This window comes from Marmota marmota, unplaced genomic scaffold, assembly GCF_001458135.2.
Source record: "Marmota marmota marmota unplaced genomic scaffold, marMar, whole genome shotgun sequence".
NCBI classification, from domain to species: Eukaryota; Metazoa; Chordata; class Mammalia; order Rodentia; family Sciuridae; genus Marmota; species Marmota marmota.
This window is the reverse complement of record NW_025999941.1, coordinates 11235918-11255747: the sequence shown is the minus strand read 5'-3', so window position 1 is coordinate 11255747 and position 19830 is coordinate 11235918. Positions and strand designations below refer to the sequence as shown.

Here is a 19830-nt window from a genome sequence, read left to right as displayed (position 1 = left end):
CTTTCCGACTCTGACAACCCAACTTGTGTTGTTTTGTGGGTTCAAAGCCAGACTCAGCAAAGTAGCAAGGATCTCCCTCAGTTTCTCAAGATGAAACAGGAGATTGAGTACTGAGTCCAAAGGGCAAAAACAGCATGAACCATGGTGGGGGGAACCCCCAAACACTTGCCAAAAGCCTGCATTAGACAATTATCCATAATTTGGCAATGCAGTGGCCACGTGTGATATGACTTTGGTGTCTTTAAGTGAGGTCAACAGTCCTGAAATTCTGTGACAGTTGGCTTTTTCAAGACAGCTGGCCGGGAGCTGAGCCGCGTGGGGCACGGGTTTTCTGCAGGCCCCTGTACATACACACACAATTGTTTCCATTACAACAGAGGCTTCTGGGGCTTTTCCAGACATGATTCCAATAGAGACAGCAATAGTCCTGAGAGAGATCCACAGGCCACTGGATGACACCAAAATAGACATGTGAAGTCCTGGCTTAGCTGATGGGGAGGGTGGGAAGGGGGAGAGCTGCTCCCAAACACGGCCACCTGATGGAAATATTCTGAGCTGGAATGAGCTGTAAATAAACTAGACTGGGCTAAAAACAAACAGCTCCAGGGAGTTGGGGGAGGGGCAGGAATCAATGGCCTTCACCTGCTGGAAATGAAGTGGGTCAAGGGGGAAAGAGGGAGGAGGGATTCCGGGGGGCGGGGGTGGAGTGGGGGCACGGGCAAAGCAGATGCCTTTGCAAGAAAAGCAACTGATAATTTATGGTCCCTGAAGAGGTCTCCAGTTTCCAGGAAGAAATCAGAGAAGCAAAGTGACTGCCTTAAATGATACAAGGTGTTTCATCAATGGGAGCCACACAGGGTCCTGGGGGAAGAAAGGAAGGCACTGGAAGCCGTATATGGTCTGGAAAAATAAATGAGTGCAAATTAGCTTTGGGGAACTGCCAGGTTCTCAGGTGATCCTAGCCGGGAGAGATTTTTGCCGAAAGCTGAAGCCTTACCCAGCCCTTAGCCATCTACAGAGGCGAAAGAGAGACTGCCGAGAAACTGTAGCTGGGGGTCCTTCGGGGGGGTGGTATACATCTGCCACCTTCTCCGTGTGCCCCAGGTAGGGTGGCAACTGAAGCTGCCCACTCCTAGTTAGTTCACACTTTAGGAAAGAACCGGCATCAATGTCAAGGTCAAGAACAACCTACTGCCGGTCGGGGTGGCACATACCCTCATGCCAGTGACTTGGGAGGCTGAGGCAGGAGTTTTGTGGGTTCAAAGCCAGCTTCAGCAAAGTAGCAAGGCCCTAAGCAACTCAGTGAGATGCTATCTCTAAATAAAATATAAAAAAGAGCTGGAGATGTGGCTCAGTGGTTAGGTACCCCTGTGTTCAATCCCCAGGACCAAAAGAAAAAGAAGAACTTACCTCTCACCACTAGGGAAAAGCAGCCGGTGTCAGCTGAAACAGACCCAATGCTCACAGCTTGCCATATGACTCCTGCAGCATGTGAACAAATTCCCAGAGCACCAACCTCAGGCAGCACCATTCCATGACCTTGAGGGATCCGCCTGAAAACAGGAGCACCCCAAAACCATAACCAAACACAGACAAAGCATGGCTGTCATCCAGCCACGAAAATGAGCGTTTCCCCATCCTTGCGAATATGAATAATGGCTGCTTTTTACCCATTAGTCTTCTATTCTGGATGAGAATTCAGGTGCCTGATCAGAGTAGCCCTTGCTTCCTGACAGCATTCAATCCAGAGCAAAGCCAGACTTTGCTTCTCATGGTCTCCCTCCAAATCACCTAGCAAAACCTCAAATCCTAGAATCAATTCTTTCTAACACTCTCTTACTGAGATGCCTCCAGGGTCCTCTGATTGTGTGTACATCCTGTTGCAATGACTCTGACAACCCAACTTGGTTGGACTAGTTATGTTCTCAGTGGTCTCTGGAGAACATTGATACAACAGTCGCTAGGGGTTGTTAGGGAGCTCCTTGCCTCCCTCTCAGTCCCTGACCTTCATTTTGACCCACAGTAGTTTGGTTTGGTTCATTTACTAGCTATAGGACGGGGCAAATTGCTTAACTCATTGCTTTGGTTAACAAACCTGTAAAATGAGGTTGGAGATAAAAATAGCAGTTAGCTCTCAGGTTTGTCTTGAGGATTAGGTAAATTTATACACAAGAACTACACTGCCTTGTAGTGTTTGTCATCAATATTATTAGTTCAGATGGGCACAGAGATGCACGCCTATAATCCAAGCAGTTTGGGAGGCTGAGACAGGAGGATCGTGAGTTCAAAGCCAGCCTCAGCAACTTAGAAAAGCTCTAAGCAATTCAGGGAGACCCTATCTAAAAACAAAGTATATTAAAAAGGAGTGGGGGCGGGGGTGTGGCTTCGTAGTTAGATGCCCCTGGTGTGTATGTGTGTGTTTGTTATTAGTTCAGCAAACTTTTATGGAGCGCTTACTGTCTACTAGGTACAGTGTTAGAGACTGGTGATGAAAATTGACCCCTGTCCTCCTGGAAAGTACAATAATCAATAAGATATAATGAAACAGTTTCATCTGTGAGGAAGAACTAACATGACCATAAACCCCGAGAAAAACATAGCAGGGTAGCAGGGCCACTCAACCTAGGCCTGGGAAGTGAAGAGAAGCTTCCTGGTGATAAGACTAAAAACTGAGTAAGAACTGCCTATGTAGTGGGAAACCTGCAAACGTTCTGTGATGTCAGAGATTCTGTTATGGGGTAAAGGTAGGGGTCCCATTATAAGACTAAAACTGGGAACAAAGTCACTTATGGTGGCACACTCCTGTAATCCCAGCAACTCCAGAGGCTGAGGCGGGAGGATTGCAAGTTTGAGGTCAGCCTGGGCCACTTACTGAGACCCCCATCTCGAAATAAAAAATAAAAAGGGCTGGGGGTTTAGCTCAGTGATAGAGCTCCTCTGGTTTCAATTCCTGGTACAAAACAAAAAACAAAACAAATAAATCCCCCAAAAAACTAGGAACCCAAAAATCATTTATTTTGGCAATTATGAATATTGTTTCTATTTACTTGTGTTTTTTTAATGAAAATCCCTCTACCTTTCTGTTGATAAATAGCTAGGAGTGAAATTGTGGGACCACAGCGTATGTGTATGCTTACCTTTAATAGAAAATACCAAGCAATTTTCTGAAGAGGTTGTACCAACTTACACTCCCCCCAGCCAATGGATGACAGTTCTGGCTGTTTAACATCCTTATTTGTGGCATCTCTTCTTCCAGATAAGAATATGGCACATGCCTGTAGTCCCAGTGTCTCAGGAGACTGAAGCAGGAGGATGGCAAGTTCAAAGCCAGCCTCAGCAACTTAACAAGGCCCTGAGCAACTTAGTGAGACCCTGTCTCAAAATAAAAGAATTTTAAAAGGGGCTGGGGATGTGGCTCCGTGGTTAAGCACCCCTGGGTTCAATATCCTGGTTCAAAAAAAAAGAATTAAGATGCCCAGTCAGAGTAGCCCTTGCTTTCTAACATTTTGTCCAATCCGGAGCAAAGCCAGACAGCCAGACTTTGCTTCCTGGTAGTCTCTCCCATTTTCATTTAGCTATTCTGGTGGGTACTAGCGGTATCACCCCAATGAACATCACCATTGCCCACCATTGCCCACTCATCAATAGATGAGTGGATTGTGGTCTAACCACATGGAGCTCCATTCAGCAGTAATAACTACAAAGATCAGTCTGGATGGCTCTTGGGTTGAGCAAGAGAAGACAATCAGAAGAATTCATAATGTATGGTTCCATTTATATAGAATGTCTAAATGGGCAAGATAAATCCCTGGTGTTAGAATTCAGGATGGTGGTAGGTGAGGATACAGATTGGAGCGTAAGGGGCTTCTGGTCCTGGAGAGTTCTATTTCTTGATCTGGGTGCTGGTTTCTAGAGTCGGTTCACTTCACAGAAATCTACTGGGCTGTAACTTTTGATCTGCATTCTTTTCGTAAAGCATGCTTCAACACTGAATGTGTGCTGAGATGGAACATTGGCAAGATCCCACCTGAAAATCAAGCTCTACAGGTCCTCACGCTTGGGATTAGGACACCCAAGTATTGAGACACTATACTATGACTCTTTATGAAATGGGTGATCCTTGTATATAAGTGGAGTCTGAATTTTATTTTATTTTTATTAGATCTTTATAGTTATATATAGAAGTTGAGTTCATCCTGGAGTCTGTATTTTAATCATGGGTCCGAGTACCTTAAAATCAATTAACCCTACCTCCAGCCCTTGCTGCCTTCCTGTCTGAACGATTTCCTCCCTAGTATCAAAGTTTTTAAAAACACTTCCTTCTCCCCAATTACTGGGGACACAACTCCCCAACTACCATCCGAACTTGGCATTCCTTGCCACATCTACAAAATCTACAAGTTAATCTCAGTAGAAGGAGAAACTGTCCTCCACTGGCTGGTGGGAGTGTAAGTTAGTATAATCTCTTTGGAAAATCACTTGTTATTTTCTATTAAAAGCCGAACATAGACGTGAACTATAGCCCAGCAATTTCGCTCCTAGGTATTTACCAACCTGTGAAGAAGGATCTTACAATGGTCACCATTTTAATTCAGCAAAAGCAATACAAGGGCTTGTCAAGTAGCAGACAGGAGTTCTGCTCCCATCTCCAACAGGTTAGAAATTAGATTTGGAAGTCTGGGGTGGCCGCGTGGGTCTCCCTTGGGTGTGCTGGGCATGGCAGAGAGCCTAGCTCTGAACTCACGCTAACGAGCAGCAGTTTTCTCTACACAGCCCTTCCTGGCCTGGATCAGAAGAAACGTGGCAGCCACAAAGCATGCTGCCTGCTGACACCCCCTCCACCCCCACTGTTCCCACCACCCTTCTTCAGAGGGGGCCGAAGTCCGGTGAGTACATGGGGCTTGAGAGAGTGAAGAATTCCAGGCTTCTGGATGCCCACTCTGCACCCCACCCACTCAACAGGGGCTTCCTGCAGACTCTTGCTATAGGTCAACTCTTTATTCTCACTCTGAGTTTGAACCCTAGAATGGACACTTTGCAGTTTCTGGAACGTATTTGTCCTCCTGCTGTCTTAAATCAGCAGTGTTGGAGAGGGTCTTCTCCCATGGGAGTTGAATTTGGCAAAATTTGTCCCATCTTTTTTTTAAACAATGGGCGTATTTATAAATTTCTGGGTTCCCATCAGCTATCCAGATATGGATTCTCCCTTTACCTTTTTCTTCTCCCCAAGCATTTACAAAATTCCCTGGGGAGAGAGGAGATGGGGGAATCTGGATAAAATGGGGGAGCAGGGTATAGAAGGGGGATAGGAAGAGGGTGGATAACAGGTACCAAAACACACTTCCCGTGTTCTAGAGCACAGTAGGGTGACTACAGCCTACCTCAATTTATGATATATTTCAAAATAACTAGAAATGGAGAGTCCAAAAAATTCCCAACATGTAGAAATGATAAAGGTTTGAGGAGGCCGAAACGCTAATTACCCTGATTTGATCATTACACATTATAGACATATATCGAATTATCATAGTGTATCATAAACATGTACAAATATTATGTGCCAATTAAAGGAAAAGAAACGATAAATTCCCTTCCACAGCCCATGTCATAGGCAGACCATGTTCATGGAGTGACACAGGAAAGAGCCTTTCGGTAGCCACACTGAGGGATGAGAGGGAACAGATTTGGGGAAGAGAGGAAAGGAGCAGGACTCAGGACTTAGAAGACATCCATCCAGGGCATTCTAGGGACTTGAGACACTCAGATCTTTCTGGAATCTCCTAGACCTATACTGTCCAAAATCACAGCCACTCGCGCTCTGAGCACTTTCAATGTTCACACTGAGATATGCTGTTTGACATAAACAGGAGTTTGTGTATGCACAGAATAAAATATATACATGTGTTGGATGAACTGCTCTGTAAATGCCTGTTGGGTATGTTTAGTCTATAATACAATTAAATTCTGAGGATTCTTGGTTGAAATAAATAAACAGATAAACAGGAGCATGAAGCCCTCATATGAAAAAAAAAAAGATTGTAAAATGCCTCATTAGTTACTTTTTATACTGAATATATGCTGAAGTGATAATATTTGGGGTCTGTTGGGTTAAATTAAACATATTATAAAATTAACTTCACTTGTTTGTTTTTACCTTTTCAAAAGGTAAAAATGTGGCTACCAGAAAAATTTTAAACTACAATGTAGTTCTCATTATGTTTCTTTTGGATATTTGTTTTGCATTATATTTCTTTTAGACATGCCTATCCTAGACATGGGATAAAGTCCTGAAATGAGCTTCCTAACTCCATCCAAAGTGGCCTTGCTAGCTCAGTAACCCATTCATGCCGGGTGGGTCTCAAGAGCAGATGAGAGAATCGAAACTGGTGGCCCAAAAGGTCATCTTCTCAGAATACATACTGCTATGTCAGGGAATCGCCAGTCTTGGACCTGAGCTGTGTCCAGGGAGATGACCCTTCCTCTGTTCCCTGAGTCCGACTTCTAACACTGTGTTGCTTTGCACTGAAGCTTCTCTCCCCAGACATGAAGAATCTCCTCCTGGAACTCGAGACCACACAGTCCCCATGCATGCAGGGCTCTCTCGGCTCCCCTGGACCCCCCGGCCCCCAGGTTGGTGTTCTACCAGACCCCTCCCTCCTGCGTTCTGTTCCAACCCAGGGGAGCCCCCTGGGTAGAGTTTCATGGTGTCTGCCCCTTTTAATGTGATGTGGAAAATCAGTTTTCTTTCTCTTCTTACTTGCCACTCCAGAGCCACCTGGGTGAATCCTCGGCTCCCAGCTGTGATTTCCTCATCTATGCCAGGGAGATAATAATCATAATAATTGCCCCTGCGAGAGGAAAATAAAAAGGAAGGAAGGAAGGAAAACAAAGAAATAAACAAGCCAAAAGATGTTTTTTAGTTGCTTCTGTCCTACTGGTTTTGGGGGATCAAGAGAGATACTGCCTATATGGATGTGGCTATGATTTAGTTAGCACTGGACAAACCCTTGATGATAACGGGCCTCATGTGACTATTGGCCCCATCTGAGGACCCAGAGGTGTCTGCATTTAGTACAGAAAAGCGGGGGTAAGAGGAGCTTCCTTGGGCCCCTGGTATTGCTACCAAGGGTGGTGGGGAAAGTGAGGTACAGGCAAACTGCTAGAGAAAGAATTTTCTAGACAAACAAAAGATTACCCTCCAGAAACCCTCTCTCAGATTCCTGCTCCTCTGGCCTGCCTCAGAGAGGGGCTCCACCACAGAGAGACACCCAGCTCAGCCCCAATGAGGTTCTCTTGGGTTCTCCATACTCTCTGAGCTGGGAAGCTTCAAAAATTCCTAAGGCTTATATTTTTTCCCCCTTTGAGATTATTATTTGACTGGTCCAGTGTGTGAACTGGGCTTTGGGATTTTTTTTTTTTTTTTTTTTTTTTTAAGATTCCCCAGGGGATTGGAATGTGCTGCTAGATCTGGGAATCACTGGCTGAGGGGGCTAGGCTCTTGATGGTTTTGACAAGTTTCAGGGAAATCCCATTTCTCTTTTCTTTTTCTTTCCTTTTCTGTTTTTTTTGTTGTTGTTGTTGTTTGTTTGTTTTGTTTTGTTTTCTACCAGGGATTGAATCCAGGGGATGATTAACCACTGAGCCACATCCCAGCCCTTTTTATATTTTATTTAGAGACAGGGTCTCATGCCTGGTGAGAAATCCTGTTTCAAACAGTCTCTACTTTGTGCATGTTCATCTGCAGATCCTAGGGATGTTGCGGGAGCCCAAGGGATTTTGATGGGTTTCCTGTAGTCCTGGGGAATTTAGAAAATAGTGACTGAGCACCCCACAGACATGTAAGCAGAAAGCAGTTGCAATTTTGTTGTGGGTGTGCATAGCATTGGGGCAATGGGTTCTAAGCCCCTGAGGTGGAATCTCCTCACTCCTGTGGCTGACCATGGGGAGAGAAATGTGAGTTTACTTGCTCGCATTCTTCACATTTTAAAAAAGAACACCTTTGCCAGGCATGGCGGCACAGACCTGTAATCCTCCTAAACTCGGAAGACTGAGGCAGGAGAATTGCACATTTGAGGCTAGCCTCAGCAACTTAGTGATGCCCCTTGGCAACTTAGTGAGACCCAGTCTCAAAATAAAAAATAAAAAGAGCTGGAGATGTGGCTCAGTGGTAAAGCACCTCTGAGTTCAATCCCCCCTCAAAAAAAAAAAAAAAAAAAGTAAAATAGAATTTTGCTGCTCCAGGTGGGAAGGTTGATCTTGGTACCCACAGGTCAACCACAGGGTGTTCTAAATCAGCTGCTGCTGGGTATAAAACTTAACTTCCCTCTTGTCAGGGCCCCCCAGAAGCTTGATGTGAGTAGCTGAAAAGACCTGAGAGATGGTAAAGGGTCGTGTTTTCAGCTACCAGGATTTCTGCCAAACTCTTTAGTTGTTCTCAATAAGCTCTCAAGAGTTTTCAGGCAATCAAAAGGCTCCAGGGTAAAAATTACAGTCACTGAGTGTGGATGGGTTAGCATTGCTGGAAAAACAGTGCCAAGAAAGTTAAGGAGGAGGAGGAATAGAGAGGGGAAGGGGTTGCAGGGCAGAAAGGGGCCTTGGGAGCCGCACATCCATACAGAGATCAAGGCTGCTTCTGTAGGAGCCCCTCCCTCCCTCTCCCCCTCCCTCCCCAGCAGCTCTGCCTTAGTTGGGTATATTTTTTCTTCATTCTTGTCTTAATTGTATAGGGTCCACCCGGACTTCCTGGCAAGACAGGACCAAAGGGAGAAAAGGTATGAGCCACTCTTTTCTTCAACCCACCTCTCCTTGGTAATTCCAGCTTGATTTCTGGGGGGTGCCACTGAGATTTTACCAGTTGAGACCATTCTGCCTAGAGTGTGTGAGGACGAGCCCTGATAATGGGCCAGGGCACACTGGTGTATTCTGATTTGGCCCACTAGCCCCACAGGGATGCTGTGACCAGCCAAGTGACTGGTCAACAGGCTGAGCCACACTGCCATGACCAGTTGTCATTTGCCCTAGTTGGCCTTCTGCTGCCAGAACCTCTCTCCCAGTGCTGCTTCTGTTTACCTGTCTTCTCCATCCACAGGGGGAGCTTGGCAGACCAGGAAGGAAGGTATGGACCCTGCTGTTTTGTCAGCACCATCCGGGCAACTGTGCTGCACATGCGTGTGAGTGTGTGTGCACTCCTGGGGCGGGGAAGCAGTGACACACTCCTGTGGCCACCAGGACCCAGGTGGACAGTGATGGTGTGGCCATCCTGATGACGACAAGTAGCCTTGCTCATTCTCCTGGTCCTCAGTCAGGAGCTGGAGCCTGCCACTGCCAGGCATTCAGACTTCTTCCAGGGGTTGACAAGCCTGGCCAAATTGCCCTCAGGTTCAGGCCACCTTATCTATTTGATGAAACTGGAATAAAATGACTGAGCAGATAGAAACAAATGGCTTTTGCTCTTTGGCTTAAGGTCACAGTGCCTCTGTGTGAACCCAACGTGGGTTATCAAGGCTGTCATGCGTGTCAAGGAGGAGCAAAGCAGCAGACGATTTTACTAGCTGTGATCAGTGGATACTGGCACTGAAACCCCAGGTCTCATGAATGAAAGAAGGGTAAAATGTTGGCCAAGAAAGATGCCCAGGGCTCTAAATAGAGATGACTCTATTCCTGGTGAAGTGTTTTATTCAAATGATTTTGCTGTCAACAGAAGCCTTAAACAGATGTTTGCAAGGTACAGATGACAACGCCAGCCACAGCATAGTGGGCTGAGCAGGGTTCTGGAGTGGTTCCCTGCTAAGAGAGAACAAGGGCCATGTTGATTGATGATATCTGCCCCGGGTGTGGGAGGCAAGAGTAGGAATCACTGCACATGCTAGCCTTTGGCTTTTCTGCACCCTTCAGGTCTCTCGCTAACTGTGCAATTAGCCAGTGGGTACAGAGGTCCAGATAGACCCCGAGCCCATTCTCCTATTGACTCTTGTAGTCCTTGGTTTAGGTTGGGTTTCCTGGAAGCAGACACATGCACAAGTGAATAAATTATTAAGGGAGTTCTCACTGGAGGAGGTAGACACGGGAGAGAGCGGGAGAAGGCGAGCAAAGATATAGTATAAGGTGAAGTCCAGCCTCAGTAGCCTGATTCCTAGGGAAGCTTTGGAGCATGGATTGCCTGATGGTAGGTCCTGCCTTGAGGTAAGGGATCTGGACCATTGGCTGCAGAAAGAGCCAATGTAAATGACAGGACAGCTCCAATTGCCCAAGCGCAAACTCCACAGTTGCAGGTTGCAGAGATGAATTGTTAGTGAGAAGTGTAGCCACGGGGGATGGGCACTCTGAACAGGTAAAAAGACCTTAAGACTTGAGTACCAACAGCTTCTGCTGCTGCTCCCCATGCTAATGCTATCTCATCCCACAGCCCATCCTTGTGGAGAGAACCCACTGGAATGCAAGGGACATTAGGGTAGTTAGGTGGAGGTGACAGAGATTGGAAAGCAAAGACATTCAGACTTTCTTTCCCACTATCCTCCACTCCTTGGGTAAAATAAAATCCTGTTTGGTGATACTCTATGACATCAAGGATTTAACCTACACCTAAGTTCCAACATTTTAGGGCCTCTGTCTTTAAAGGGCGAGGCTGAGAATCTGGGGGCCATGTTTGGAGGCCCCATTTTCATTCCTGGACCCCAGATATTCTCGGAAGGAAGGAAACATGAGCCCACTTTTTCTGACTTTTGTTCTTGGTTCTTGAAGGGTAGACCTGGCCCCCCAGGTGTTCCTGGCATGCCTGGGCCTGTCGGCTGGCCTGGCCCTGAAGGACCCAGGGTAAGTGTCCTGTGCTGATGGGCTCATGTGGTATCCAAACAAGGGCGGGTGGGGAAGATGCCAGCTGCCCTAGCACATGCTCAGTGAATCACGTCCTCAAGAGAGGAAGAAGAGAGCCTGAGGACTGTCCACAGGTCCCCAAACATTTCCTCCTTCCCCTGGCCTGCAGACCTTGCTGCGTGCAAAGGCTTTGTTCCTGTGGGAGGAGAAATGGGGGACTCTTCCCTTCTTCTACAGAGGCACGGTTTCTCCATTGTCTTTAAAAGTAGCGTTCTATGCTTTGGTTTCCCTGAGATGATCCAAAAGGGACTTGTGTATGGGAAGCTCTTGCCGGTGGTGATGATTGGGCAGGGAATGACAGCTTGGGGAAAGGAGGGTTGAAGGAGTTGTCAACTGGGAAGAATGGAAATCTTCCATCGAGAGAGAGATTGCCAAACGTTGATGAAACTCCCTTCCTCAGAAAGGGTAGTGAACGCAAATACCCCTGCTTTGGTTTAGGTTCTTCTCACTGCCAGTCATAAACTACATAGACAGGGTGGGAGGCTCTGACTTCGAATTTTACCTGTAGGGGTAGATAGGTGAATGTCACCAACTGCTCTGATTCCCTCGCTGACGATACTATAGGAGTAGAAAACTGTTTCCAGTCCTGGTAGGAAAAGTCCTCAGGACATTTCTTTTAAAAATCCGCTGCCCAACATGGTGGCCACTAACCACAGGTGGCTATTGAAATGTGACTAGTTCAACCAAAGAACTGAATGTTTAATTTTAATCCATCCAAATCTGAATTTTAAAACCTTGACTCATTTTAATCATTTGAAAACTTTCAGGTATGTTTGGAGCAACTTGAAGGTGTGGCTGCTTTTTCAACTATAAATTTTGTGAAATCTAAACACAGGTCAAGTGTTTGGAATGAGCATTTAGCTCCTGAATTGGGACATTCCTTAAATGCAAAATACACAACAGACTTCAAGTATTAAATATAAAAAAACAGAATGTAAAATACTCATTGATCATTTTATATTTGCTACATGTTGAAATGAGAAATTAAATAAAATATATTGGTAAAATTAATGTCATCTGCTTAGCTTTACTTTTCAGGTGACTTCTAAAAACACTTAAAATTCATCATGTGGCTCACCTCATATTTATAATGGTTAGTCCTAGTTTAGAGTTTTCTTAGCATGAAAGATGCTGGAAGTTCCAAATGCAGATTGTTCTGAGGGGCAAGAAAGCCCATCCATAATTCTTAAGCCCCTGCCTCCATAGTATACACCCAGAGGTTGATGTTCACTATACACGACTGAAAACCTAGAGTGAGAGTCTTTGACGATGTATCAAAGGCCCTCCATATGCAAAGAGCAAGTCATACAAAGATTTTTGTGTGTGTGTGTTAACACTTTGTCTTCTGAATCTCCAAGCCCTCATGCTTTCTCCCCTACCCTCTTACAACCTTTTCTAGGAAAAGATCAAGTATCACCATTTACAACAGCTTAGTGAGTATTTAGTTTGGAGATCTGCTCTACCTTGGGCATTTTCATTTTATATTTAATCTCAAACCAGAATGAAAGGTGGAGTATGGAACCTTGGGCCTCTAGGAGGGGGCAAGGGGTCATTTGGGGACCTCAGATTCACAATCCAACCCCAATGTTCCTGGTTCCATCCCAATCCTGCCTATGATTCTCTTGGTTCAGTTTCTCTAAGAAATGTCACTGTGTGTCTCCTTTCCCCTCTTCTAATTCACACAGGGTGAAAAAGGTGACCTGGGCATGATGGGCTTGCCAGGGTCAAGAGGACCAATGGGCTCCAAGGTCAGTGTGTGGTCCAGATGGATATCCCCAGATCTTCTCACTAAGGCTCTAGAGCAGCTGTGTCCTCAGAGACGGGAAGGGCAGAGTCACCATCCTGGGCTGCAGAATGTCATAGGTATTAGAGAGTCAGTGCCGGGTGCTAGTCTTTAGAGGCACTTTGGGGACATCATGCCCTGAAATTCAGGGGCATAAGGATACCATTCCTGCTGTTCTCCTGGCCTGTTAAGGTCAAGCCTCTAGACATTTGAACAGATGAAAACCTTTGTGCGATGAGGAAAACCATGTTCTTCTGAGACGTGCTTTAAGCATAATCCTCAGGGACATCTGTTGCAATCCCACGAAAACTTGCAATGTGATGTGGAGACCCATCAGCACTTCGTTGGGGGACTCTTTCCATTCTCCACCACACCCACAGGTCCTACAGAGCTGATTTTAAATGCACTTTCTGCTTTCTTTTAGGGCTACCCAGGATCCAGAGGGGAAAAGGTCAGTGCTTGTCTCTGATGGCATTCCAGAGCCTGGTCTGGGTTACAGGCTCCATAGTTGGTGGCGGACAGAGGACAGGCCCAGGCCTCTCATTAGTCACTAACTACAAAAGCCATTCCTAGCTGTTCCTCTGTCCTTTGTCAGTGGACTGAGGAAGAGGTGAGGGGTCTCCTGAGGCAGGATAAGGGGGTGCTCCCAGTGGAGGTACACAGTATTCATGGGGATGCCGGAGGAAGGTGGCAGGTCTGTGTCCTTAGAGCAGACTTCTACCACCTGCCTTTCTCATCTGTCAAAACCAAAAAAAAAAAAAAAGCCAGAAGGAACTTGAGAACAGACTTCCTTTGGGATAAGAGAGGATCTAGGACCCAAGATTCTCTGTAAGTTGTGCTTCATTATTATGCAAAAGGTTTGGGGGGTCCAAACAGAAGGTAGTCACTGCCGCAGTCTGGCTGGGCACAATCAGGAGCCACTTGTCAAAAGAAACTAACTTTATTTTTAGAACCACACACGCCAAACAAAACAGCCTCTCAGGAAAAACCCTCAGAGCCTCAACTGCCACCACTGGCTTTCCACAAGCCTCTCTCTCCCACACAAGCCTCTCTCCACCTCCCACAATCCTCCTGCTCTTGAGGCCGATTGGCTGGGTCATGTGGGCGGAGCCAAAAAAAGTCCCCCAATGAGCAGCTCCGTGGTCTGAAAGGGCAGGGAAACAGTCCAATGAGCATCACCGCAGAGGAGCCAATCAGCTAGATGTTGCTGGGGCCGCTGTGAGCCAATCATCAGCCGGCAGCTGGAAGTTTGCTGGCAGCTGGAAGTTTGCTGGGGCCCCTTTGGCTGTGGCTCTCAACAAGTCACAAACCTTTCCTTTGCTGAGCAAACCATGTAACGTCTGTGAGCCTATGTCTTCGTAAAATGAGGGTGTTGTCTTAGGAAGCTTTTCAGTTTCAAATGCTTCAATCCCCACCCTCCCCCTTGATATTAACTCATTGCCTCTCTCCTGTGGTTTCCTCCTAGGGATCCAGAGGTGAAAGGGGTGATTTGGGTCCCAAAGGAGAAAAGGTAAGAACATAGAAATGCTAAACTGCAATGCAAGTAGCAGCCCCCAGCTCACCCCACCTGTAGGCTGGATGACGGATGGAACTGGCAGGCCTCCATCTTGAAAATGGGTGAACCAAGCTCATCCTCTGCCCTTTCAAGGGTTATTTCAGAGGTGGTCATGATATTTGTTGTTCTGTTCACAGGGTTTCCCAGGATTTCCTGGAATGTTGGGGCAAAAAGTAAGTACCCCGAAATAGTAAAAATAGGTCTCAGTTAAAAAAAAAAAAAAGGCTCTCCACGCACATCAAGAGAGCCCCGCCCCTTTGTCCACCATGGAAAGCAAGTTTAACTGTGGAAGGTTCTGGTTTAGGGTGAAGAGCAAGTTTCTTTACACACAGAGGAGAGGATGGCAGGGTGGTCTGAGACTTCCCTCCAGGCAGCAGCAGAAAAACAGCTTCCATCAGGTGGAGAGAGGTCCTTCTTTGTTTTTCCCATTTCTTGGAAGACTATGATGATGTTCAAAGGAAGGAACTTTGTGACAAGGTGCAGTGCAGGTCAAGGCCCCTCTCAGCCCGTAGGCTTCAGGGCAAAGTACAACCATTTTTGGCTTCATGTCTCTGCAGCCTAAACTCTTCTGTCTTCTTCAAAGTGCACAGAATTATTGTAATTGAATGACAGTAAACATTTTTAATTGTTTATTTTTTTTATTTAAAGAGATTTTATTTCGGGGCTGGGGATATGGCTCAAGCGGTAGCGCGCTCGCCTGGCATGCGTGCAGCCCGGGGTTCGATCCTCAGCACCACATACAGATGAAGATGTTGTGTCCGCCAAATACTAAAAAAAAAAAAAAATTAAAAAATTCTCTCTCTCTCTCTTCCTCTTTCTCACTCTCTCTCACTCTTTAAAAAAATAAATAAAAAATAAAGAGATTTTATTTAAATAGTGAAATATTTAGTGGGTATCTTGCTTGGAACAAGGCCTAATAAAAATGGAGTCAGGCTCAGGTAACTTAAAGAAAAATTAGTCAGCAAATAACAATAGAGTGGCATGCAGATAGAATGACATTTGTGAAGGTAGCAAATGACTGACAGATTTTTGAAAACTTTTGCTTAGGGTTAGGGTCTGGTTGCTAACCCTTGTTGCTAGGGAATGAAGAGACAAGGGACATACAAATGACCATTTAGAACTAACTTCTAAGCTGACAGTCATGCTGGAGCCTCATGTCATAAGGTAGTGACATTGGAAACTGTTATTTTCTTCATTTTAATTTTTTTAATTTGTTATAATTAGTTACACATGACAGTAGAATGCATTTATGCACTTTGATATATCATACATAGATGGGATATAACTTCTCATTTTTCTGAGTGTACATGTTACAGAATCATATTGGTCATATAGTCACATTATACATACAGTAATAATGTCTGTTTCATTCTGCTATCTTTCGTATCCCCACATCCCCTCCCCTCCCCTCCTATCACTTCCCTCTACCTAATCTAAAGTAATGTTGTTCTTCCCTAGTGCCTCTCACCTTATCATGAATTAGCATCCACATATTAGAGAAAACATTCGGCCTTTGGTTTTGTGGGATTGGCTTATTTCACTTAGCATGATATTCTCCAACTTCAACCATTTACTGGCAAATTCTGTAATTTTACTCTTCTTTAAATCTGAGTAATATTCCATTGAGTATATATATCACATTTTCTTTATCCATTCATCTATTGAGGGACACCTAGGTTGGTTCCATAGTCTAGCTATTGTGAATTGAGCTGCTATAAACATTGATGTGGCTGCATCACTGTAGTATGATAATTTTAAGTCCTTTGGGTATAAACCAAGGAGTGGGATAGCTGGGTCAAATGGTGGTTCCATTCCCAATTTTCTGAGGAATCTCCATACTGCTTTCCAGAGTGGTTGCACCAATTTATAGTCCCACCAGCAATGTATGAATGTACCTTTTTCCCCACATCCTCATCAACATTTATTGTTACCGGTATTCTTGGTGATTGCCATTCTGACTGCAATGAGAAGAAATCTTAGAGTAATTTTGATTTGCATTTCTGTAATTGCTAGAGATGTTGAACACTTTTTCATGTTTGTTTATCAATTATATTTCTTTTTCTGTGAAGTGTCTATTCAGTTCCTTGACCCATTTACTGATTGGGTTATTTGATTTTTTTGGTGTTAAGTTTTTTGAGTTCTTCATATATCCTAGAGATTAGTGCTTTATTGAAGTTGCATGTGGTAAAGATTTTCTCCCAATCTGTAGGCTCTCTTCTCATGTTATTAATTGTTTCCTTTGATGAGAAGAAGCTTTTTAATTTGAATCCATTCCATTTATTGATTCTTGATTTTACTTCTTGCACTTAAGGAGTGTCGTTAAGGAAGTCAGATCCTAGGCCGAAGTGGTGAAGATTTTTTTTAAATATTTTTTTAATTGTAGTTGGACAAAATCTTTATTTATTTTTATGTGGTGCTGAGGATGGAACCCAGTGCCTCACACATGCAAGGTGGGCGCTCTACCGCTGAGCTACAGCTCCAGCCCCGTGGTGAAGATTTGGGTCTATTTTTTCTTCTATTAGGCGCAGGGTCTCTGTTCTAGTGCCTAAGTCTTTGATCCACTTTGAGTTGATTTTTGTGCAGGGTGAGATACAGGTTTAATTTCATTTTGCAACATATGGATTTTCAGTTTTGCCAGCATCATTTGATGAATAGGCTATCTTTTCTCCAGTGAATGTTTTTGGCACCCTTGTCTAATATGAGATAACTATATTTATGTGGGCTTGTCTCTGTGTCCTCTATTCTGTACCATTGGTCTACAAGTCTATTTTGGTGCCAGTACCATGCCATTTTTGTTACTATAGCTCTGTAGTCCAGTTTAAGGTCTGGTATTGTGATGCCTGCAGCGTCACTTTTCTTGCTAAGGATTGCTTTAGCTATTCTGGGTCTCTTATTTTTCCAAATAAATTTCATGATTGCTTTTTCTATTTCTCTGAAAAATGTCATTGGGATTTTAATAGAATTTGCATTAAGTCTGTATAACACTTTTAGTAGTATGGCCATTTGACATTATTAATTCTGCCTATCCAGGAGCATGGGAGATCTTTCCATCTTCTGAGGTTTTCTTCAATTTCTTTCTTTAGTGTTCTGTAGTTTCCTTCATAGAGGTCTTTCATCTATTTTGTTAGATTGATTCCCAGGTGTTTTTTTTTTTTTGAGGCTATTATGAATGGAGTAGTTTTGTAATTTCTCTTTCAGTGAATTCATCGCTAATATATAGGAATGTGTTTGATTTATGGGTGTTGATTTTATATTCTGCTACTTTGCTGAATTCATTTATTAGTTCTAGAAGTTTTCTGGTGGAACTTTTTGGATCTTCTAGCTATAGAATCATGTCATCAGCAAATAGTGATAGTTTGAGTTCTTTTTTTTACCTATTTGTATCCCTTTAATTTCTTGTTTTGTATAATTGCTCTGGCTAGAGTTTCAAGGATGATGTTGAATAGACGTGGTGAAAGAGGACATCTTTGTCTTGTTGCAGTTTTTAGAGGGAATGCTTTCAATTTTTCTCCATTTAGAATGATGCTGGCCTTGGGTTTAACATATATAGCTTTTACAATGTTAAAGTATGTTCCTACTATCCCTAATTTTTCCAGTGTTTTGAACATGAAGGTGTGCTGTATTTTGTCAAATACTTTTTCCGCGTTTTTCTGCATCTATTGAGATGATCATATGATTCTTGTTTTTAAGTCTGTTAATATGATGAATTATATTTATTGATTTCCATATGTTGAACCAACCCTGCATCCCTGGGATGAATCCCACTTGATCATGATGCACTATCTTTCAAATATATTTTTTATGCAATTTGCCAGAATTTTATTGAGAATTTTTGCATCTATGTTCGTCAGGGATATTGGTCTGAAGTTTTCTTTCCTTGATGTGTCTTTGTCTGGTTTTGATGTCAGGATGATATTAACCTCATAGAATGAGTTTGGAAAGGTTCCCTCATTTTCTATTTCATGGAATACTTTGAGGAGTGTTGGTGTTAATTCTTCTTTGAAAGTCTTATAGAACTTGGCTAAGAATCCATCTGGTCCTGGGCTTTTCTTGGTTGGTAGACTTTTGATGGCATTCTATTCTATTTTATTACTTGAAATTGATCTATTTAAATTGTGTATGATCTCCTCATTCAGTTTGGGTAGATCATATGTTTCTAGAAACTTGTCAATGTCTTTGATATTTTCTATTTTATTAGAGTATAAATTTTCAAAATACTTTCTAATTATCTTCTATATCTCATATGTGTCCGTTGTGATATTTCCTTCTTCATCTTGTATTTTAGTAATTTCAGTTTCTTTTTCTTGTCATTATCATGGCCAGGGGTTTATCTACTTTATTTATTTTTTTCAAAGAACCAACTTTTTGTTTTGTCAATTTTTTCAACTGTTTCTTTTGTTTCAATTTCATTAATTTCAGTTCTGATTTTAGTTATTTCCTGTCTTCTACTGCTTTTGATGTTTATTTGTTCTTCTTTTTCTAGGGCTTTGAGATGTAGGTATATATGACAGCAGAATGCACTTTGATTCATTGTACACAATTGCAGCACAACGTTTTATTTCTGGTTATACAAGATGTAGTGTTGCACCATACGTGCAGTCATACATGTACCTAGGGTAATGATGTCCATCTCATTCCACCATCTTTCCTGTCCCCATTCCCCCTCCCCATCCCTCCCTCCCCTTTGCCCACAGTTTTTCCATTTGGAAACTGTTAAGTCTCAGAGCTCGAAATTCTCCAAACATGCAAATGGACACTTAGTATTTTTAACATTTTAAGTTTACCTTAAAATATCATTTTCCATACCTAAGTAATTTTTATCTGACAGTATCCAACCAATAGAGCATGTTTCCATATTTTCAGTCATCATGCATTAATTTACTATGATTATATCGCCACCTGAATTTGTCAGAAACTCTGTTTCTGCTACCCTAAATGGGGTGTTACATTTTTAAAATTGTAATTTTATAAGCAAATTAAAAGAAACATTAAAAAGAAAAAAAATTAATTTTATTTTAAAAGATTTAGGTTAGGTATTCATTCCGTGTAACAACGAAAATCAAAGAGTCATAAATTACTGTAAAATTAAGCATGACAGCTTCTCCAGTCTCTGCGCCATTTACTAGACCTGGCGTTGAAAAGAATTGTCTTCCCTCCTTTGTGGTAGGCTGTTTTAAGACAGAGCTGATAAGGTAACCATAATTAGGTTTTAGGAGAGAAATTAGATCAAAAAATTATTGGCTGCTTTCAGTTGATAAAGAGAAGGGCCCCACTGCCTTCTGACAGTCTCTTTAAAAAATTTATATTGTTTATGCTGCTGTTTTCTCCTAGTCAAATAAGACCTCCCCTGTCCTTCTCTGGCCAGCCAAGGGAAAACGGCACAAACGTTTCCACAACCATATAGAATCCATCCTATCCCCTAACACACTCTGCAGAGAATGCTCAAGGATGCCACATGTAGGTGAGGATGCATAGACTTCAAGAAAATTTTTGGTGATACAAGACATTGGTGTCTCAAGAAGGGACAAATTCTTTGTGTTGGTTGAGTTGACAGATCATTCAGAGGCTTATTCTTGATCCTCACCATATTATATTATCCTCTTCTGGAATTTTCCATTGT

At 43.4% G+C, this 19830-nt stretch overlaps 1 protein-coding gene across 3 annotated transcripts in view; it reads left to right on the top strand.

Moving 5' to 3' along the window:
- Positions 1-19830, top strand: part of Colq (collagen like tail subunit of asymmetric acetylcholinesterase) — a 60658-nt gene that overhangs the window by 20182 nt on the left and 20646 nt on the right. For 2 of the 3 annotated variants that reach the window (XM_015494472.2, XM_048801173.1), the window contains exons 2-10: positions 4774-4886; positions 6529-6630; positions 8727-8771; positions 9089-9115; positions 10741-10812; positions 12558-12620; positions 13080-13106; positions 14121-14165; positions 14348-14383. In XM_015494472.2, the coding sequence (XP_015349958.1) occupies positions 4774-4886; positions 6529-6630; positions 8727-8771; positions 9089-9115; positions 10741-10812; positions 12558-12620; positions 13080-13106; positions 14121-14165; positions 14348-14383 (530 nt within the window). Of the gene's footprint in view, positions 1-4540; positions 4656-4773; positions 4887-6528; positions 6631-8726; positions 8772-9088; positions 9116-10740; positions 10813-12557; positions 12621-13079; positions 13107-14120; positions 14166-14347; positions 14384-19830 lie in introns of those variants that run through there. The other variant, XM_048801172.1, reaches the window with a different exon arrangement.